Source organism: Scyliorhinus torazame, chromosome 8 (assembly GCF_047496885.1).
Source record: "Scyliorhinus torazame isolate Kashiwa2021f chromosome 8, sScyTor2.1, whole genome shotgun sequence".
Classification (NCBI taxonomy): domain Eukaryota; kingdom Metazoa; phylum Chordata; class Chondrichthyes; order Carcharhiniformes; family Scyliorhinidae; genus Scyliorhinus; species Scyliorhinus torazame.
Genome location: NC_092714.1, coordinates 31,983,921 through 32,006,897, shown reverse-complemented (window position 1 = coordinate 32,006,897; position 22,977 = coordinate 31,983,921). Strand labels below are relative to the sequence as shown.

The 22,977-nt window shown below is 49.1% G+C and overlaps 1 protein-coding gene across 47 annotated transcripts in view; it reads right to left on the bottom strand.

Annotated features, from left to right (window-relative positions):
- sh3bgr (SH3 domain binding glutamate-rich protein) overlaps positions 1–1,314 on the bottom strand; it is a 57,257-nt gene extending 55,943 nt beyond the window's left edge. For 18 of the 47 annotated variants that reach the window (XM_072513272.1, XM_072513275.1, XM_072513289.1 and 15 more), the window contains exon 1: positions 1,116–1,313. In XM_072513272.1, the coding sequence (XP_072369373.1) occupies positions 1,116–1,160 (45 nt within the window). In that variant the 5' untranslated portion in view covers positions 1,161–1,313. Of the gene's footprint in view, positions 1–1,115 lie in introns of all 47 variants that reach the window. The other 29 variants (XM_072513290.1, XM_072513304.1, XM_072513291.1 and 26 more) reach the window with 3 other exon arrangements.
- Positions 1,315–22,977: the final 21,663 nt, after the last annotated feature.

Sequence of the window (22,977 nt, the reverse complement as noted above, 5' to 3'; positions counted from 1 at the left end):
GAAAGATGTGCTGTTAGGTAATTTGGACATTCTGAATTCTCCCTCTGTGGACCTGAACAGGCACCGGAATGTGGGAACTAGGGAATTTTCACAGTAACTTCATTGCAGTGTTAATGTAAGCCTACTTGTGCCAATAACGATTAGTAATTTACACTTGGCCCTTGTAAGGATTCTGCTCTTTATTCCATTAACTAATAAGGCATAATAAAAATATATTTTAAAAATGAAGGTAGAACGTTAACTTAAAATTCAGACTTTTTGCCACCTCAAAGTTTTCACCCTCCGTTTCTGAAAGCATGGACTCTGACCAGCTTTGTTGGTGGTCACTGTGCAGGATTTTGCCATTCTTTGCCTGTGAATGAAATTGCCAGACCAATTTACCCAAAAGGGCAGCAGTGCCAATCCTCATTTATCTTTTAGAAATACAAGCACATTTTCAGAACGAATGCCCAGATAATGATCATGGCTGGCGTTTCCCTGTCTGAGTCAGGATTACCCTCCCCACCCCCCACACCATCCAGTTTGAGATCAATCACCAACTCAGCAGAGAGATTGGAGTAGCATCACAGCTCGGGCCACACTTATACAAATACACTGCAAACATGGACCGCTGGATAGCAATCTACACCAGGAACTCCCTCTCAAAAAAAAGTTTCTCTTACCCAGCCCTGAAGTGCTGAAGCCTTTCTATACACCAGCACAATTCAACTTTACTGAGGTCAACCGACTTAGTGATCAGTGACTGAACTCGATACCTTCCAGTTCTAACACAGCTCAGTTACCCTATTGTCTTACCCAAAACTCAAGTCATCTGCAAGATATTAAATACAGTTAACGCGCTGCCACAACAGGCTGTGCTCAAATGAGTGAAACACTTTCAATTTATAATTTAATGCAGAATCATTATTATTTTTCCTAATGTACAAAAATACTAATACTTTTAAAAAAAAACTCAACGTGGAAGTTGAAGTTCTGTAAATTTCTGTGTGCATGAAGTGCCTGGGTTTGACTGATTGCTGCCCTGGGTCTGGTATGTGTTATCAGCTGTGCTGGATATAAAAAGAAACGCTGCCCCCGCCGTTAATGGAGAGGGAAGTTAAATAAGGCTCACTTACCGCGGTGGAGCCGGACTGACTTGCAATAAAAACCTTGACGACCATGGTTCTCTCAGCGACGTCCGCCCCCAGAAGGAATTTTAAGAAAGCCAAACAAGACGAGACGAGGCGAAGATATGGGCAGCGGCTGCAAGCTTTGCTGAGCTCTCACCCATGCACGGGAACGGCGAAAACACGCCGCGCGAAGCCAGCCAGGTCCGCAGCGCGCATTGGCTGCCAGGGGCTGATAGGGCGGTGCACCGATGGTGAGAGTGGCCAATGCACCTGTCAATCATCGCGGGAGGCGGCACCCTCCCTCCCCATATGGCAAGTGAACGGGACAAACCAATGAGATTGTCGGACAGCAAGTGCTGAGGTGCAGTTAGCACAAGTTTGGAGAAGTTAAACATTCATTTTAATCATTTTTACGAGCTCCTGTTTTGCCTCCGGATCGTAAGGACAAAAAAAACACAGGGCACTCGACGATGCACAAACTTACTTTCTCCATAGTAAATTGCAGCCCCTTCCCTTCGCAAGCGGGACTTAGAACATAAGAACTAGGAGCAGGAGTAGGCCATCTGGCCCCTCGAGCCTGCTCCACCATTCAATGAGATCATGGCTGATCTTTTGTGGACTCAGCTCCACTTTCTGGCCCGAACACCATAACCCTTAATCCCTTTATTCTTCAAAAAACTATCTATCTTTATCTAAAAAAACATTTAATGAAGGAGCCTCTACTGCTTCACTGGGCAAGGAATTCCATAGATTCACAACCCTTTGGGTGAAGAAGTTCCTCCTAAACTCAATCCTAAATCTACTTCCCCTTATTTTGAGGCTATGCCCCCTAGTTCTGCTTTCACCCGCCAGTGGAAACAACCTGCCCGCATCTATCCTATCTATTCCCTTCATAATCTTGTATGTTTCTATAAGATCCCCCCTCATCCTTCTAAATTCCAACGAGTACAGTCCCAGTCTACTCAACCTCTCCTCGTAATCCAACCCCTTCAGCTCTGGGATTAACCTAGTGAATCTTCTCTGCACACCCTCCAGTGCCAGTACGTCCTTTCTCAAGTAAGGAGACCAAAACTGAACACAATATTCCAGGTGTGGCCTCACTAACACCTTATACAATTGCAGCAGAACCTCCCTAGTCTTAAACTCCATCCCTCTAGCAATGAAGGACAAAATTCCATTTGCCTTCTTAATCACCTGTTGCACCTGTAAACCAACGTTTTGCGACTCATGCACTAGCACATCCAGGTCTCTCTGCACAGCAGCATGTTTTAATATTTTATCATTTAAATAATAATCTCTTTTGCTGTTATTCCTACCAAAATGGATAACCTCACATTTGTCAACATTGTATTCTATCTGCCAGACCCTAGCCCATTCACTTAGCCTATCCAAATCCCTCTGCAGACTTCCAGTATCCTCTGCACTTTTTGCTTTTCCACTTATCTTAGTGTCGTCTGAAAACCTGGACACATTGCCCTTGGTCCCCAACTCCAAATCATCTATGTAAATTGTGAACAGTTGTGGGCCCAACACTGATCCTTGAGGGACACCACTAGCTATAGATTGCCAACCAGAGAAACACCCATTAATCCCCACTCTTTGCTTTCTATTAATTAACCAATCCTCCATCCATGCTACTACTTTCCCCTTAATGCCATGCATCTTTATCTTATGCAGCAACCTTTTGTGTGGCACCTTGTCAATGGCTTTCTGGGAATCCAGATATACCACATCCATTGGCTCCCCGTTATCTACCGCACTGGTAATGTCCTCAAAAAATTCCACTAAATTAGTTAGGCACGACCTGCCCTTTATGAACCCATGCTGCGTCTGCCCAATGGGACAATTTCCATCCAGATGCCTCGCTATTTCTTCCTTAATGATAGATTCCAGCATCTTCCCTACTACCAAAGTTAAGCTCACTGGCCTATAATTACCCGCTTTCTGCATACCTCCTTTTTTAAACAGTGGTGTCACGTTTGCTAATTTCCAATCCGCCGGGACCACCCCATAGTCTAGTGAATTTTGGTAAAATATCACTAGTGCATTTGCAATTTCCCTAGCCATCTCTTTTAGCACTCTGGGATGCATTCCATCAGGTCCAGGAGACTTGTCTACCTTTAGCCCCATTAGCTTGCCCATCACTACCTCCTTGGTGATAACAATCCTTTCAAGGTCCTCACCTGTCATAGCCTCATTTCCATCAGTCACTGGCATGTTATTTGTGTCTTCCACTGTGAAGACCGACCCAAAAAACCTGTTCAGTTCCTCAGCCATTTCCTCAGCTCCCATTATTAAATCTCCCTTCTCATCCTCTAAAGGACCAATATTTACCTTAGCCCCTCTTTTTTGTTTTATGTATTTGTAGAAACTTTTACTATCTGTTTTTATATTCTGAGCAAGTTTACTCTCATAATCTATCTTACTCTTCTTTATAGCTTTTTTAGTAGCCTTCTGTTGCCCCCTAAAGATTTCCCAGTCCTCTAGTCTCCCACTAATCTTTGCTACTTTGTATGTTTTTTCCTTCAATTTGATACTCTCCCTTATTTCCTTAGATACCCATGGTCGATTTTCCCTCTTTTTACCGTCCTTCCTTTTTGTTAGTATAAACCTTTGCTGAGCACTGTGAAAAATCACTTGGAAGGTTCTCCACTGTTCCTCAACTGTTTCACCAGAAAGTCTTTGCTCCCAGTCTACCTTAGCCAGTTCTTCTCTCATCCCATTGTAATCTCCTTTGTTTAAGCACAAAACACTAGTGCTTGATTTTACCTTCTCACCCTCCATCTGTATTTTAAATTCCACCATATTGTGATCGCTCCTTCCGAGAGGATCCCTAACTATGAGATCCTGAATCAATCCTGTCTCATTACACAGGACCAGATCTAGGACCGCTTGTTCCCTCGTAGGTTCCATTACATACTGTTCTAGGAAACTATCGCGGATACATTCTATAAACTCCTCCTCAAGGCTGCCTTGACCGACCTGGTTAAACCAATCGACATGTAGATTAAAATCCCCCATGATAACTGCTGTACCATTTCTACATGCATCAGTTATTTCTTTCTTTATTGCCTGCCCCACCATAATGTTACTATTTGGTGGCCTATAGATTACTCCTATCAGTGACTTTTACGCCTTACTATTCCTGATTTCCACCCAAATGGATTCAATCTTATCCTCCATAGCACCGATGTCATCCCTTACTGTTGCCCGGATGTCATCCTTAAATAACAGAGCTACACCACCTCCCTTACCATCCACTCTGTCCTTCCATAAAGTTTGATACCCTCGGATATTTAACTCCCAGTCGTGACCATCCTTTAACCATGTTTCAGTAATGGCCACTAAATCATAGTCATTCACGATGGTTTGCGCCATCAACTCATTTACCTTATTCCGAATACTACGAGCATTCAGGTAAAGTACACTTATGTTGGCTTTTTTTTACCTCTGTTCTGAATCTTAACACCTCGATCAGTAACCTCTCCTAAGTTATATTTCCTCTTAACCTTTCTCCTAATTTTCCTTGTCGTTGAACCCATATCTTCATGTAACAACCTGCCGCGTCGCTTACCATTAATGTTTTCACTTCCCATTTTATTTCTTTTAGTATTCCTGGTCCTATTCACTGAGCTCCCCTCAGTCACTGTACCTTGTACTGTCGCCCTTTTTGATTTTTGACTATGGCTTCTCTGCCTTACACTTTCCCCCTTACTGCCTTTTATTTCTGTCCCTGTTTTACTACCTTCCAACTTCCTGCATTGGTTCCCATCCCCCTGCCACATGAGTTTAAACTCTCCCCAACAGCTCTAGCAAACACCCCCCCTAGGACATCGGTTCCAGTCCTGCCCAGGTGCAGACCATCCGGTTTGTACTGGTCCCACCTCCCCCAGGAACGGTTCCAATGTCCCAGGAATTTGAATCCCTCCCTCTTGCACCATCTCTCGAGCCACGCATTCATCCTCTCAGTCCTGACATTCCTACTCTGACTAGCTCGTGGCACTGGTAGCAATCCTGAGATTACTACCTTTGAGGTCCTACTTTTTAGTTTAACTCTTAGCTCCCTAAATTCAGCTTGTAGGACCTCGTCCCATTTTTTACCTATATCGTTGATGCCTATGTGCACCACGACAGCTGGCTGTTCACCCCCCCCCGCAGAATGTCCTGCAGCCGCTCCGAGACATCCTTGACCCTTGCACCAGGGAGGCAACATACCATCCTAGAGTCTCGATTGCGTCCACAGAACCACCTGTCTATTCCCATTACAATTGAGTCCCCTATCACTATAGCCCTGCCATTCTTCTTCCTGCCCAGCTGCGCAGCAGAGCCAGCCACGGTGCCATGAACCTGGCTGCTGCTGCCTTCCCCTGGTGATCCATCTCCCTCAACAGTATCCAAAGCGGTATATCTGTTTTGCAGGGAGATGACCACAGAGGACACCTGTGCTGCCTTCCTACTCTTGCTGTGTTCTTGGTCACCCATTTTCTATCTCCCTCAGTACCTTTCACCTGCGTTGTGACCAACTCGCTAAACGTGCTATCCATGACGTCCTCAGCATCGCGGATGCTCCAAAGTGAGTCCATCCGCAACTCTAGAGCCGTCAAGCGTTCTAACAGGAGCTGCAACTGGACACACTTCTTGCACGTGAAGGAGCCAGGGACAGTGGACGTGTCCCTGAGCTCCCACATCGCAGACGAGGAGCATGACACGGGTCTGAGATCTCCTGCCATGTCTTAAACGTTCGGTTAACTTCAACAATTACAATTCCCCCCCCCCCGCCAAAATTAAATAAATAAATAAACAACAAAGAAATAAATAAATAAATATACCAATGAACAGAAACAGAAAAACAGAAACATTACTTACCAGTTCACTTACCAGGGATAAAAAGCACTTCCTCCGCACCCAGCTTTGAATTCCCACCGAGATTCAAATTCCCAAACTCACTTTTAGCTGTGTCTCACTCTGGCTGTGTCTTCTCTGGCTCACTGGGAGAACTCACTGGGAGTGAGTTTACAAGTTGCTCTTTTTAAACTGTTGTGAATTGACTCCCCTCCCCCACCTGCTTTTAGATCAAGGTAGATTTAAGTGACTGACACTTAACTGCCAACCAGTTATGTGAGTGGGTGGGGCAGCCCTTGTTAACCTACACTGCACAATTCTAGCTTAATTTAAATTAATTTAAACTCCTGAAATTTAAAAGGAGCTGCCTTACTGATTTAATTCAATTCCCACCTAGATTCAAATTCCCAAACTCACTCTTAGCTGTGTCTCACTCTGGCTGTGTCTTCTCTGGCTCACTGGGAGAACTTATGGGCAAATGGACAGATTGACAAGTCAAGATATATATGTAAAACAAAATTAGTCCGTCGGTGCTAAATGTACAAACTAATAATAATCTTTATTGCCACAAGTAGGCTTACATTAACACTGCAATGAAGTTATTGTGAAAATTCCCCAGAAGCCACATTCTGGCACCTGTTCAGGTACACAGAGGGAGAATTCAGAATGTCCAATTCATCTAACTGCACGCCTTTCGGGACTTGTGGGTGGAAACCGGAACACCCTGAAGAAACCCACGCAGACACGGAGAAAATGTGCAGACACCGCACAGATAGTGACCCAAGCAGGATTCAAACCTGCTAACCTGGCACTATAAAACAACAGTGCTAACCACTGTGCCACCCACTATAAAACTACATACAAAGACTTGTTATTTTGCAGCACATCAGCGAGTTAGCTATAAACTGAGATGTAAAGAGAAAATACCATAGAGAATTTGTAGATCAACAATATTTTTTAAATGATAATTGTAAAGGGGCTGAATATATGGCCAACCACTGTAGACCAGTGTTTTACAAACATTTTTTTCCTGGGACCCACTTTTACCAACCAGTTGACATTTGCGACACACGCCGGCCGTCCTCGTGACCCATGTCAACTGATCTTCACAACACACCATTTTTGCTTACCTTTAATGCAACAGGTAAGCTTGCTTGGTCCTCACGATCTCACTTGCTTTGTCATTCAATGTTACATTTCTGCCATGAACTTCAGCTGATGATTAAAGTTATTGCTGCATCCTTTGAAGAAAAACAAGGGGTCTGTCCTGGAACACGCTATGCTTAGTCTTCAAATGTCTTTGAAGTTTTGAGGGTTTTAAACTCTCATTTGCCAGTACTTCTCTGCATATAACACACATGGGCTTTGCATCCTGATTTGCATTGGCAAGATTAACCAAGCCATACCTTAAGAAATCATCTTTATACTGCTTTGTTCCCAATTTCAGTTTTTTCTTTGTTTAAAACGATCCATCTTCAGTTCTTCACAGTTCTGTTGCCTTGCTTGCTCCCAGCTAGAAAATGGAGGAATCTCTCCTCTGTGATTTTGCACCAAAAGCACAGATGTGCAGGATGTGTGACGTCAGTGTACGTGCCGGGTGCATGACCTTCTTTCTGCTGCCGCAGCTGGCCGGAAGACTCCATCATTCATATTTAAAATTTGGGCACAATCGGCATTCTCAATTTAAAAGCCGGTCACGGCAGTTGGGCACTTCTCCCATGACCGAGAACGCCACAACTGATCACTCCGCAACCCTCCTGACACCCGCCTCCGACCTACCTGCGGGACGTGACCCACAGTTTGAAAAACCTTCCTGTCGACAACCAAAATAAGTAACAAGTAAACTAAATTTGAAGAAGGTGTGTGAGCATATACAACTTACATTTATGTAGTGCCTTTGGTGTGGTAAACCTTTCCAAGACATTCCACAGGAGCGACATCAAACAAAATCTGACATTGAGCCACATGAAAGAAATATTGTGACAGGTGACCCAAAAGCTTGATCAAATAAGTAGGCTTTTAAGGAGCATATTACAGGAGGCGAGGGAGAAAAGTAGAGACATTTGAAGAGAGGTTAAGGCCTTGGCAGCTAAAGGCACGGCTGTTAATGGAGTAACAATAAAAATTAGGGTGACGCAAAAGAGGCCAGAATTGGAGGGCCGACATCTCGTTGGGTTGTAGACCTGGAGGAGGTTACAGAGTTTGGGAAGGGTCAGCCATGGAGGGTTTTAAATACATGGATGAGCAGTGTTGGCCATACTGGGAGCCTCTGAAGTCGATGAGTAGAAAGGTGATGGGTGAACAGGATATGGTATAAGTTAGGATACAGGTTGCAGAGTTTTGGATGTGTTTAAGTTTACCGATGGCTCAAGGTGGGAGACCAGCCAGGAGAGCATTGCAATAGTCATGTTGAGAGATAACAAAGGCACGGTGAAGGTTTCAGCAGTAGCTGAGTTGAGCCAAAGGCAGGACAGGCAATATCAATTTAATTGGAGGAAATCAAACAACCAAATGATGTTTCAGAAGCAGTGGAATTGCTGGCAAAGGTAGTGCACATGTCAAATCTGATGTGTTTTCATACAATGTCACTCCAGAGCATTTTTTGGAGAAGACATAGGCAGAATCAAGGATTTGTCCACTGGGCATTCTGCAGGAGCAGAAAATCATTGAGGGGATTCAGTGTTTATTATTGGATAAATAGGAATAAAGCCAGGTGAGGGTAGTCCCATCCAACTAGACAACAGAGGTGTTGGAGGCGGTTGGTGTGGTCAACAAGCGTGAGGAGGGGTAATTCACCATGGTCACAGCCACATGGGATGTCATTGTGACTTGGATGCCGTCTGTTTCAAAATTTATGCTCACCTGTTGAAACATTTGTGCAGAGATGTAGACAAAAAGACTTATTTTATGGATGTCGCAAAGCACTTTACAACTGCAATAAGTTCACGTAGGCAGAAGTCCCTTCACCAGAATGCCTTTTATTTACAAAACCGCCCGCCAGCCAACCAACCAGGTATATTCAGCTTGCTGTCTACTCTGGGAGTGAAGAGGATCTGACACTCTCTGTTATATACAGAGAAAGGGGTTCTCTGATTGGGCCACCAATCAGGGGACTCATATTCTAATTGGCCAATCTCAAAGGCCTGGCCTAAGTCATTGCAACAACCAATGAAATAATTTTGAGGAGCAGTCACCATGATAATATAGGAGATGTGGCAGACATTTCAAACTCAGTGCACTCTCACAGCAATATGATAACAATCAGATAATCTGTTTCTGTGATGATGTTGACGGATAAATATTGGCCAGGACACTGGGGATAACTCCCCTACCTTTCTTCGAAAAAGTGCTATGGAATCTTTTGCATCCAAATGAGTTTGGTTTAGCTTCTCATCTGAAAGACTGTACTTCCAAAATATCTCCCCATAATACAGCACTGGACTGTCAACCTGTGGTGCTCAAGTCTTGGAATGGGCCTTGAACCCACAACCTTCTGACCGAGAAGCAAGAGTGCTGCCAACTAAGGCATGGTTGACACTGTGATACATTCTCCCATGAGTTCAAGTAGCTTCAGATCAATGAATTTTAACTCTACAATGCAAGTTGGTCAAATATTAGTCAGAAAAGCATATATCTGCTGTGAAAGTGGACAAATGATAACTATGAGAGGATGCTCAAGTGCAGTGATAAACATCTGAAAGTTTTGCTGACTTAATCTGGGATAAAATCTGTGCTGCTCAGTTAGAATTTATGCAGATAGGGCCGTCAAAGACATTGTTGGAGAAATTTAACTTACATCGGACATTTTTCTTGTTGTTCTTGTTTTGTGGGAAATATGGAAAGGCTGTGACGCTTATATCCCATTTTTTTTAATGATGTTGGAGGACTCGGAGACGGAGGTCCACATTGAAGAATGTGATTAAGTTTTGACTTATTAGATGGTCACTGCCTGGTATTTATGCGATGTCATTGTTTAACACTTGCCAGCCTAAATCTGGTTGTTATCCATATCCTGCTGTGGGCTGACATGACCTGCTTTGATCAGAGGGATTGTGAATAAGGGACTAAATTGCCCCTTAGTGTCCAGGGATCTGCAGGTTAAATTACAGGGACAGGGCAGAGTGGACATGGGTAGAGTGCTCTTTCAAAGGGTCGATGCAGACATGAAGGGCGAAATGGCCTCCTTCTGCACTGTGATTCAACGATAAGCAGCTAAGCAGTAGGAATAACGAAAAACAAGATTACAGCTACAGCTACGTTTTTTTAAAAAAAATATTTTATTGAGGTATTTGAAAAATTGTTATAACAGTAACATAAACAATGACATCAACATGGTAAAATAAACATTCCCCCCCCAGCCCAATCTGCACGCACCTCAACCATACAACAACAATCCACCCCCTCCCCCCCCCCGCCCTTGGAATACTGCATCTGCTGACATTTTAGTTTTCCTCAAGAAAGTCGACGAACGGCTGCCACCTCCGGGTGAACCCTAACATTGATCCTCTTAAGGCGAACTTTATTTTCTCGAGACTGAGAAACCCAGCCATGTCACTAATCCAGGTCTCTACACTCGGGGGCTTCGAGTCGCTCCACATTAACAAGATCCATCTCCGGGCTACCAGGGAGGCCAAGACGTCGGCCTCTTCCGCACCCTGAACTCCTGGATCTTCCGACACTCCAAAGATCGCTACCTCCGTACTCGGCACCACCCGTGTTTTTAGCACCGTGGACATTGCCTTAGCAAAATCCTGCCAAAACCCTCTAAGCTTCGGGCATGCCCAAAACATGTGGACATGATTTGCTGGGCTTCCCACGCACCTCGAACACCTATCCTCTACTCCGAAGAACTTACTCATCCTAGCCGCTGTCATGTGTGCCCGGTGGACTACCTTAAATTGTATCAGGCTAAGCCTGGCACATGATGATGAGGTATTAACCCTGCTTAGGGCATCCGCCCATCGACCCGTCTCTATCTCTCCTCCTAGCTCGTCCTCCCACTTGCCTTTAAGCTCCTCCACTGGGGTTTCCTCCGCCTCCGAAAGCTCCTGGTAAATATCCGATACCTTCCCCTCCCCCACCCAGGTACTGGAAACTACTCGATCCTGTATCCCCCGTGGCGGCAGCACTGCGGAGAGGCCGGCACCTGCTTTCTCAGGAAGTCGCCCACCTGCAAATACCTAAAACCATTCCCTGCTGACAATTTAAATTTATCCTCCAAAACTTTCAAGCTGGGAAAGCTCCCGTCTATAAATAGATCCCCATCCTTCCAATTCCCGCCCTCTGCCAACTCCGGAACCCGCAATCTAGCCTACCCGGTACAAACATATGGTTATTATAAATCGGGGTCCAAATCGATGCTCCCTCCACTCTCTTATATCTCCTCCACTGCCCCCAGATCCTCAGAGTCGCCACTACCACCGGACTTGTGGAGTATCGGGCCGGTGAGAATGGAAGAGGTGCCGTTATCAGTGCTCCCAAACTGGTGTCTTTACATGACGCCTCCTCCATCCGCTCCCATGCCGACTCCTCCCCCACTACCCACTTCCTAATCATGGCTCTATTAGTCGCCCAATAGTAATTGCAGAAGTTCGGCAGCACCAACCCACCCTCCCCCCGGCTGCGCTCCAGCAACATTTTCTTCACTCTCGGGGTTTTACCCGCCCACCCAAAGCCCAAAATAATCTTATTCACCCGCTTGAAAAAGGCCTTAGGGATGAAGATGGGGAGGCACTGAAAGACAAACAGAAATCTGGGGAGCACCGTCATTTTCACGGTCTGTACACTCCCCGCCAGTGATAGCGGGAGAATGTCCCATCTTTTAAAGTCCCCTTCCATTTGTTCTACCAACCGGGATAGGTTTAACTTGTGCATATCTCCCATTCTTGGGCCACCTGGATTCCCAGATATCGAAAGCTCTTCCCTATCATTCTAAGCTGCAGTTCTCCCAGTCTCTTCTCCCGTCCTCTTGCCTGGACGCAAACATCTCGCTATTCCCCATGTTCAATTTATACCCTGAAAAATTGCCAAATTCCTCCAAGATTCGCATTACTTCCCCCATCCTCTCCAGCGGCTCCGAACTGTACAAGAGCAGATCATCTGCTCCACACACCCCGCCTCCCGAACCAGCCTTTTCCAGTTCCTAGAGGCTCTTAACGCCATGGCCAATGGCTCTATGGCCAGAGCAAACGGTAGCTGGGAGAGGGGGCACCCTTGCCTCGTCCCTCGGTGTAATTTAAAATACCCCGACCTCAGCCAGTTCGTACGCACACTCGCTACTGATAGAGCAACCGCACCCAGTCCATGAAGCCCTCACCAAACCCAAACCTTCCCAGCGCCTCCCATAGATAATTCCACTCCACCCGATCAAAAGCCTTCTCCGCATCCATCGCTACCACCACCTCCGCCTCCTCTCCTTCTGAGGGAATCATAATAATATTGAGAAGCTTTGAACATTGGCCTTGAGTTGCCTGCCCTTAACAAATCCCGTCTGGTCTTCCCCTATCACCCCCGGGACACAGTCCTCTATCCTTGTGGCCAATATCTTAGCCAGCATTTTGGAATCCACATTCAGTAGAGAAATCGGCCTGTATGACCCACATTGTTGCTGATCCTTCTCCCGTTTCAGTATCAATGAAATCGAAGCCTGCGACATTGTTGGGGGGAGGACTCCCTTCTTTCTTGCTTCGTTAAATGTTCTCACCAGCAGTGGGCTCAATGTCTCTGAAAACCTCTTATAGAATTCCACCGGGTAGCCGTCAGGCCCCGGGGCCTTGCCCGACTGCATGCCCTCCAGCGCCTTGATTATTTCCTCAATCTCAATTGGGGCACCCAGCCCTTCCACCAGATCCTCATCTACCCTCGGGAACCTCAACTGATCCAGAAACTGCCTCATCCCCTCCACCCAGCCGGGGGTTCCAACTCATATAATTTACGATATAAGTCCTTAAGTACCTCGTTAACCCCCGCTGGGTCCAGGACAGTATTACCGTCTCTATTCTTTACTTTACTTATCTCCCTGGCGTCTCTCTTTTCCTGAGCTGGTGCGCCAACATTCTGCTTGCCTTTTCCCCGTACTCATAGATTGCCCCCCAATGGGAGGGAGCCCCAATTGAGATTGAGGAAATAATCAAGGGGCTGGAGGGCATGCAGTCGGGCAAGGCCCCGGAGCCTGACGGCTACCCGGTGGAATTCTATAAGAAGTTTTCAGAGATATCGCCCCACTTGCCTTCCTCAAATGTTCCACTGCTTTCCTTGTGATCAACAGCCCAAACTGAAAAATGAAATGAAAATCGCTATTGTCACAAGTAGGCTTCAAATGAAGTTACTGTGAAAAGCCCCCAGTCGCCACATTCCGGCGCCTGTTCGGGTAGGCTGGTACTCCGCCTATAGCCTCCGCCGCCCCCTCAGTAGCCCGCTTCTGGAGCCTCCAAGTATCTCCTGTCCTCCTGGAGTATCTCCTCAACTAACCTGTCCCTCTCAACCCGTTCCACCTTTTCTCTGTGGGCCCATATCGAGATTAATTCCCCTCTGACTACTGCCTTCAAAGCTTCCCAGACCATGCAGAGACCTCCCCCGTATCATTTGTTTCCAGGTAGTTCTGGATAGACTTGTTAACCCGCCCAAAGATCGCTTCGTCCGCTAGCAATCCCACATCCAGTCTCCACAGCGGGCGTTGCCCTCTCTCCACACTAACTCGTAGATCCACCCAGTGCGGGCATGATCCGACACTGCGATTGCCGAGTACTCAGTATCTTTTTTTAAAAAAATTTTATTAAAGGTTTTCATAAAATATCAATAACAAAATGAGAAAGAAAAAAGAAACTCAACAGGGTTAAGTACAAAACACAATCTAAAAAAGCAACCCCCCAAACCCCTCCCCCACTGTACATAAATAATAAATTAACATTAACACCCCGACTTAACACAACAGGTGAATACACCCCCTCAGACCCTCCAGTGTAAATAACATAAACAAAAATAAAGTAAACCCTCCCCCCCGAGCTGCTGCTGCCATTGACCAATGTCTATCGTCCTGCCGGAAAGTCTAAGAACGGTTGCCACCGCCTAAAGAACAATTGTACCGACCCTCTCAAGGCGAATTTCACCCTCTCCAATTTAATGAACCCTGCCATATCGCTGATCCAGGATTCCACGCTTGGGGGCCTCGCATCTTTCCACTGAAGGAGAATCCTTCGCCGGCTACCAGGGACGCAAAGGCCAGAATTCCGGCCTCTTTCACCTCCTGCACTCCCGGCTCCTCTGCCACCCCAAATATTGCGAGCCCCCAGCCGGGTTTGATCCTGGATCCTACCACCCTCGACACCGTCCTCGCTACGCCCTTCCAAAATTCCTCCAGCGCTGGGCATGCCCAGAACATATGGGTGTGATTTGCTGGACTCCCTGAGCACCTAACACACCTGTCCTCACCCCCAAAGAACCTGCTCATCCTTGTCCCGGTCATGTGTGCCCTGTGCAGCACATTAAACTGTATGAGGCTGAGCCTCGCGCACGAAGAGGAAGAGTTCACCCTCCCGAGGGCATCTGCCCACGTACCCTCTTCGATCTCCTCTCCCAACTCCTCCTCCCACTTACCTTTCACCTCCACCACCGAGGCCTCCCCCTCCTCCTGCATCACCTGGTAATTTTCCGAGATCTGCCCCACTCCCACCCACCCACCCGAGAGCACCCTGTCCTGTACTGTGTGTGGCAGTAGCCGCGGGGATTCCACCACCTGCCGTCTGGCAATCGCCCTTACCTGTAAGTACCTGAAGGTGTTCCCTGGGGGGGAGCCCGTACTTCTCCTCCAGCTCACCCAAGCTCGCGAACTTCCCGTCCACAAACGGGTCCAACTTTCGTATCCCTGCCCTGTGCCACCCCAAAAACCCTCCACCTGTTCTTCCTGGGGCGAACCGGTGGTTCCCCTGTAATGGGGTCCACGCCGAGGCCCCCACTTCCCCCCTATGCCGCCTCCACTTCCCCCAAATTTTGAGGGCCGCCTCCACCACTGGGCTCGTGGTATATCTCCTTGGAGGGAGCGGCAGCGGCGCCGTTGCCAGCGTCCCCAGACTCGTAACCACACAGGACGCCGTCTCCAGCCTCTTCCATGCAGCCCCCTCCCCCTCCATCACACACTTGCGCACCATCGTCGCATTGGCGGCCCAATAGTACCCACAGAGGTTGGGCAGCGCCAGCCCCCCCCTATCTCTACTCCGCTCCAGGAACACCCTTCTCACCCTCGGAGTCCCTCGCGCCCACACAAACCCCATTATACTCCTGTTAACCCGTCTGAAAAATGCCTTCGGGATAAACACGGGGAGGCACTGGAACAGGAACAAAAACCTTGGGAGCACCGTCATTTTGATTGACTGCACCCTACCCGCCAAGGACAGCAGCAACGCGTCCCACCTCTTGAACACCTCCTCCATTTGCTCCACCGGCCTTGTAAAGTTAAGCCTATGCAGGGCCCCCCAGCTCCTAGCCACCTGGACCCCCAAATATCTGAAGCTCCTCGCCGCCCTTTTTAGTGGGAGCTCGCCAATCCCCCTCTCCTGGTCCCCTAGCTGAACTACGAACAGCTCGCTCTTCCCCATATTAAGCTTGTACCCCGAAAAGTCCCCAAATTCCCTGAGGATGCTCATTACCTCCGGCATTCCTCCCACCGGGTCCGCCACATACAGCAGCAGGTCGTCCGCATAAAGCGACACCCTATGCTCCTCCTCACCCCGCACCAACCCCCTCCAGTTCCTCGACTCTCTCAGTGCCATAGCCAGGGGTTCAATCGCCAGTGCGAAGAGCAGGGGGGACAGGGGACACCCCTGTCTCGTCCCTCGGTGCAACCGAAAGTACCCGGACCTCCTCCTATTTGTGGCCACACTCGCCATCGAGACCTCATACAACAGCCTAACCCACCTGACAAACCCCTCCCCAAACCCGAACCTCTTCAGCACCTCCCACAGGTACCCCCACTCTACCCTATCGAAGGCTTTCTCAGCGTCCATCGCCACTACTATCTCCGCCTCCCAATCCCTCGCCGGCATCATGATAACGTTCAAAAGCCTCTGCACATTCGCGTTCAACTATCTCCCCTTCACAAACTCCATCTGGTCTTCATGGATGATCTGCGGCACACAATCCTCAATCCTCGTGGCTAAGACCTTTGCCAGCACCTTGGCATCTACATTTAGCAAAGAAATCGGTCTGTAAGACCCACATTGCAAGGGATCCTTGTCCCGCTTCAGGATCAAGGAGATCAATGCCCAGGACATCGTCGGGGGTAAAGCCCCCCCCTGCTCCCTTGACTCATTAAAGGTCCTAACTAACGACTTCCGGGTGCGGCGATGACCAGCTGAGTCGCACGTTTCGGCAGCTCCCTGTGAAACGGACTTTTGGGCTCTTGATAGGAGCCCCAACGGCAATTTTAACGGCTGAAAACACCGTGCGGTAAACCAGAAGGGTGTTCCCCCTGGACACGGATGGAAAAAGGAGAGGAAAGTGGCCGGATTGCAGCGGATCCTTTGGAACAACGGCAAGGAAGGCAAGCAGAAACCAAGATGGCGTCGGAAGGTGGCAGTTTCATATGGGGCCCTGAACAACAAGAGTTTTTGAAACGCTGCGTGGAGGAGATAAAAAAGGAAATGAAGAAAGAGTTGTTGGCCCCGATATTACAGGCGATTGAAGGGCTGAAAGAGGAACAAAAGACCCAGGAGCAGGAGCTTCGGGTCGTGAAGGCGAAAGCAGCAGAGAATGAAAACGATATACAGGGTCTGGTGGTGAAGTCGGAGATACAGGAGGCACACCAGAAACGATCTGTGGAGAGGTTGGAGGCACTGGAAAATAACGCAAGGAGGAACAACTTGAGGATTCTTGGCCTTCCTGAAGGTGTGGAGGGGGCGGACGTCGGGGCATATGTGAGCACGATGCTGCACTCGTTAATGGGAGTGGAGGCCCCGACGGGTCCGTTGGAGGTGGAGGGAGCATACCGAGTTATGGTGCGAGGATCGAGAGCAGGAGAAGCTCCCAGAGCCATAGTGGTGAGATTTCTCCGTTTTAAGGATAGAGAAATGGTCCTTAGATGGGCGAAGAAAACTCGGTGTAGTAAATGGGAGAACGCGGTGATCCGCGTCTATCAAGATTGGAGTGCGGAGGTGGCGAGAAGGAGGGCGAGCTTTAATCGGGCCAAAGCGGTACTTCACAAAAAAAAGATAAAGTTTGGAATGCTGCAACCGGCAAGACTGTGGGTCACATATCAAGGGAGGCACCACTACTTTGAGACGGCGGATGAAGCGTGGACTTTTATTGTAGAAGAAAAATTGGAATGATTGGACTACGAAAATGAACGTTTGGACAAAGTGGTGGGACGAGTGGGGGGGGGGGCGAAGAGGGATTGTATGATTAATCCTGCGGTATGGTAACTTTTCTTTCTCCCACAGGTGGTGATGGGGGGAGGTGGGGAGGGAGAGGAGATGGGGCGTTGGCCATGGGAGGCGGGGCCGAGGGAGAGGCGCGGGCTTGGTTCCCGCGCTATGATAATTATGGCGGGAATAGAGAAGCAGGAAGGAGGGGGCGCCGCACGGGGCGAGCCGTGATCACGGGGGGAAGCCGAGGTCAGCCAGAGTTTGCTGACTTCTGGGAGCAACATGGGGGGAGTAATTACGCTAGCGGGGGGTCTAGCGGGGGGGGGGGGGAGGGGGGAATTACTGGGTTGCTGCTGCTGGGGAAAGGGGGGAGTGGGTACGGGAAAGGATGGGCGGGGGGGCACCGTCTGGGAGAAATACAGCTGCGTGGGAACTGGGCGAGAAGCTGGAAAAAGATGATGGCTAACCGGCAAGGGGGGGGGGGTGGGAAGCCCCCCAACTCGGCTGATCACGTGGAACATGAGGGGGCTTAACGGGCCGATAAAGAGGGCACGAGTACTCGCACACCTTAAGAAACTTAAAGCAGATGTGGTCATGTTACAGGAAACGCACCTGAAACTGATAGATCAGGTTAGGTTGCGCAAAGGATGGGTAGGGCAGGTGTTCCATTCGGGGCTGGATGTGAAAAACAGGGGGGTGGCTATATTAGTGGGGAAGCGGGTAATGTTCGAGGCAAAGACTATAGTGGCGGATAACGGGGGCAGATACGTGATGGTGAGTGGCAAATTACAGGGAGAGATGGTGGTGTTGGTAAACGTGTATGCGCCGAATTGGGACGATGCCAATTTTATGAGGCGAATGCTAGGACGCATCCCAGACCTAGAGACCGGAAAGCTGATAATGGGGGGAGACTTTAACACGGTGTTGGAACCAAGGCTGGATAGGTCGAAGTCCAGGACTGGTAGGAGGCCGGCAGCAGCCAAGGTGCTTAAGGATTTTATGGAGCAGATGGGAGGGGTGGACCCGTGGAGATTCAGTAGACCTAGGAGTAAGGAGTTCTCGTTTTTCTCCTATGTCCATAAAGTCTATTCACGCATAGACTTTTTTGTGTTGGGTAGGGCATTGATCCCGAGGGTGAGGGGAACGGAATATACGGCTATAGCCATTTCGGATCATGCCCCACACTGGGTAGACTTGGAGATAGGGGAGGAAACAAGAGGGCGTCCACCCTGGAGAATGGACATGGGACTAATGGCGGATGAGGGGGTGTGCTTAAGGGTGAGGGGATGCATTGAAAAGTACTTGGAACTCAATGATAATGGGGAGGTTCAGGTGGGAGTGGTCTGGGAGGCGTTGAAGGCGGTGGTTAGGGGGGAGCTGATATCAATAAGGACACATAAAGGGAAGCAGGAGAGTAAGGAACGGGAGCGGTTGTTGCAAGAACTTTTGAGGGTGGACAGACAGTATGCGGAAGCACCAGAGGAGGGACTGCATAGGGAAAGGCAAAGGCTGCATGTGGAATTTGACTTGCTGACCACAGGCACTGCAGAGGCACAATGGAGGAAGGCACAGGGTGTACAGTATGAATATGGAGAGAAGGCGAGCAGATTGCTGGCACACCAATTGAGGAAAAGGGGAGCAGCGAGGGAAATAGGGGGGGTGAGAGACGAAGATGGAGAGACGGAGCGGGGAGCAGAGAGAGTGAATGAAGTGTTTAAGACATTTTATAAAAAATTGTATGAAGCTCAACCCCCGGATGGGAGGGAGAGAATGATGGAGTTTTTGGATCGGCTGGAAATTCCCAAGGTGGAAGAGCAGGAAAGGATGGGATTGGGAGCACAGATCACGGTAGAAGAAGTGGTGAAAGGAATTAGGAACATGCAGACGGGAAAGGCCCCGGGACCGGACGGATTCCCAGTTGAATTTTACAGAAAATATTTGGACTTGCTCGCCCCGCTACTGACGAGGACCTTCAACGAGGCAAAGGAAAGGGGACAACTGCCCCCGACTATGTCAGAAGCAACGATATCGCTTCTTTTAAAGAAGGAAAAGGATCCGCTACAATGCGGGTCCTACAGACCAATCTCCCTCCTCAATGTAGATGCCAAGGTATTGGCCAAGGTAATGGCAATGAGAATAGAGGAATGTGTCCCGGGGGTGGTTCATGAGGACCAAACTGGGTTTGTGAAGGGGAGACAGTTGAACACGAACATACGGAGGTTGCTAGGGGTAATGATGATGGCCCCACCAGAGGGTGAAACGGAGATAGTAGTGGCGATGGATGCCGAGAAAGCATTTGATAGAGTGGAGTGGGATTATCTGTGGGAGGTGTTGAGGAGATTTGGGTTCGGAGAGGGGTATGTTAGATGGGTGCAGCTGTTGTATAGGGCCCCAGTGGCGAGTGTGGTCACGAATGGACGGGGATCGGCATATTTTCGGCTCCATAGAGGGACAAGGCAGGGATGTCCTCTGTCCCCATTACTGTTTGCACTGGCGATTGAGCCCCTGGCGATAGCGCTGAGAGGTTCCAAGGGATGGAGGGGAATACTTAGGGGAGGAGAAGAACACCGGGTATCTTTATATGCGGATGATCTGCTACTATATGTGGCGGATCCAGCGGAGGGGATGCCAGAAATAATGCGGATACTTGGGGAGTTTGGGGATTTTTCAGGGTATAAATTGAACATGGGGAAGAGTGAGCTGTTTGTGGTGCATCCAGGGGAGCAGAGTAGAGAAATAGAAGACCTACCGTTGAGGAAGGTAACAAGAGACTTTCGTTACCTGGGGATCCAGATAGCTAAGAATTGGGGCACATTGCACAGGCTAAATTTGACGCGGTTGGTGGAACAGATGGAGGAAGATTTCAAGAGATGGGATATGGTAGCATTGTCAATGGCAGGGAGGGTGCAGGCGGTTAAGATGGTGGTCCTCCCGAGATTCCTCTTTGTGTTTCAGTGTCTCCCGGTGGTGATCACGAAGGCTTTTTTCAAAAGGATAGAAAAGAGTATCATGGGTTTTGTTTGGGCCGGGAAGACTCCGAGAGTGAGGAAGGGATTCTTACAGCATAGTAGGGATAGGGGGGGGCTGGCACTACCGAGCCTAAGTGAGTATTATTGGGCCGCTAATATTTCAATGGTGAGTAAGTGGATGGGAGAGGAGGAAGGAGCGACGTGGAAGAGATTAGAGAGGGCGTCCTGTAGGGGGACCAGCCTGCAGGCTATGGTGACAGCCCCATTGCCGTTCTCACCAAGGAACTATACCACGAGTCCGGTGGTGGTAGCTACACTGAAGATTTGGGGACAGTGGAGACGACATAGGGGAAAGACCGGAGCACTGGGGGGGTCCCCGATAAGAAACAACCATAGGTTTGCCCCGGGGGGAATGGATGGGGGATATGGAATGTGGCAAAGAGCAGGTATAACGCAATTGAAAGATCTATTTGTGGATGGGAAGTTTGCGAGTCTGGGAGCGCTGACCGAGAAATATGGGTTGCCCCAAGGGAATGCATTCAGGTACATGCAATTGAGGGCTTTTGCGAGGCAACAGGTGAGGGAATTCCCGCAGCCCCCGACACAAGAGGTGCAGGACAGAGTCATCTCAAAGAAATGGGTGGGGGACGGTAAGGTGTCAGATATATATAGGGAAATGAGAGACGAAGGGGAGACTATGATGGACGAACTAAAAGGGAAATGGGAAGAAGAGCTAGGGGAGGAGATTGAGGAGGGGATGTGGGCAGATGCCCTAAACAGGGTAAACTCGTCGTCCTCGTGCGCCAGGCTAAGCCTGATTCAGTTTAAGGTATTACACAGGGCACATATGACTGGAACACGGCTCAGTAAATTTTTTGGGGTGGAGGATAGGTGTGCGAGGTGCTCGAGAAGCCCAGCGAATCATACCCATATGTTTTGGTCATGCCCGGCACTACAGGGGTTTTGGATGGGGGTGACAAAGGTGCTTTCGAAAGTAGTAGGAGTCCGGGTCGAACCAAGCTGGGGGTTGGCTATATTTGGGGTTGCACAAGAGCCGGGAGTGCAGGAGGCGAAAGAGGCCGATGTTTTGGCCTTTGCGTCCCTAGTAGCCCGGCGCAGAATATTGCTAATGTGGAAAGAAGCCAAGCCCCCGGGGGTGGAGACCTGGATAAATGATATGGCGGGGTTCATAAAGTTAGAGCGGATTAAGTTCGTCCTAAGGGGGTCGGCTCAAGGGGTGGTGTATTCGTCGAATATCTTGCGGAAAGATAGATAGGGGAGAACAAAGAAGGCAGCAGCAGCGGCCCAGGACTTGGGGGGGGGGGGGAGGGATGGGGGAGGATGGGGGGGGGGGGTGGCCTGAGACAAGGCAGTTGCCAATTAGGGCTAGTTTTTATTTTTTGTTATTTAATATTTATTTATTTGTTGTTGTTTTTGTTTAAATTTAAAAAGGTCATTATTATCTGTATTGTTACAATGTTGTGTAAAGGATGCACAATGTACTGTGTTGGTTGACCAAAAATTTTCAATAAAATATTATTTAAAAAAAAAAAAGGTCCTAACTAACAGCGGGCCCAACAGGTCCATATATTTTTTTGTAGAACTCGACCGGGAAACCGTCCGGCCCCAGTGCCTTCCCCGCCTGCATGCTTCCTATCCCTTTGATCAGCTCCTCCAGCCCAATTGGGGCCCCCAGTCCCACCACCAGTCCCTCTTCCACCTTTGGAAACCTCAATTGGTCCAGGAAACGGCCCATCCCTCCCTCCTCCCGTGGGGGCTCGGATCGGTACAATTCCTCGTAGAAGTCCCTGAAGACCCCATTGATGCCAACCCCACTCCGCTCCACGCTCCTTCCCCTGTCCTTAACTCCCCCGATCTCCCTAGCTGCGTCCCGCTTCCGAAGCTGATGCGCCAGCATCCGGCTTGCCTTTTCCCCATACTCGTAGACCGCCCCCTGGGCCTTCCTCCACTGCACCTCCGCCTTCCTGGTAGTCACCAGGTCGAATTCGGCCTGGAGGCTGCGCCTCTTCCTCAACAATCCTTCCTCAGGCTCTTCCGCATACCTCCTGTCTACCCTCACCATCTCCCACACCAGCCTCTCCCTCTCCCCCTGCTCCCTCCGCTCCTTGTGGGCCCTAATGGAGATCAGCTCTCCCCTCACCACCGCCTTCAGTGCCTCCCATACCATCCCCACTCGGACCTCCCCGTTGTCGTTGGTCTCCAAGTACCTCTCTATACTTCCTCGGACCTGCTCGCTCACCTCCTCGTCCGCCAACAGCCCCATGTCCAAGCGCCATAGCGGGCGCTGGTCCCTCTCCTCCCCCATCTCCAAGTCCACCCAATGCAGGGCGTTGTCTGAAATGGCTATTGCCGAATACTCGGTATCCTCTACTCTCGCTATCAGCGCCCTACTCAAAATGAAAAAGTCGATTTGAGAATAAGCCTTATGGACATGTGAGAAGAATGAAAATTCCCTAGCCCCCGGCCTTGCAAATCTCCAAGGGTCCACCCCTCCCATTTGGTCCATAAATCCCCTCAACACTCTAGCCGCCGCTGGCTCCTACCTGTCCTAGACCTGGAGCGATCCAGTGCAGGATCCAACACCGTGTTAAAGTCTCCCCCCATTATCAGGCCCCCCACTTCCAAGTCTGGGATCCGACCCAACATATGCCGCATAAAACCCGCATCGTCCCAGTTCGG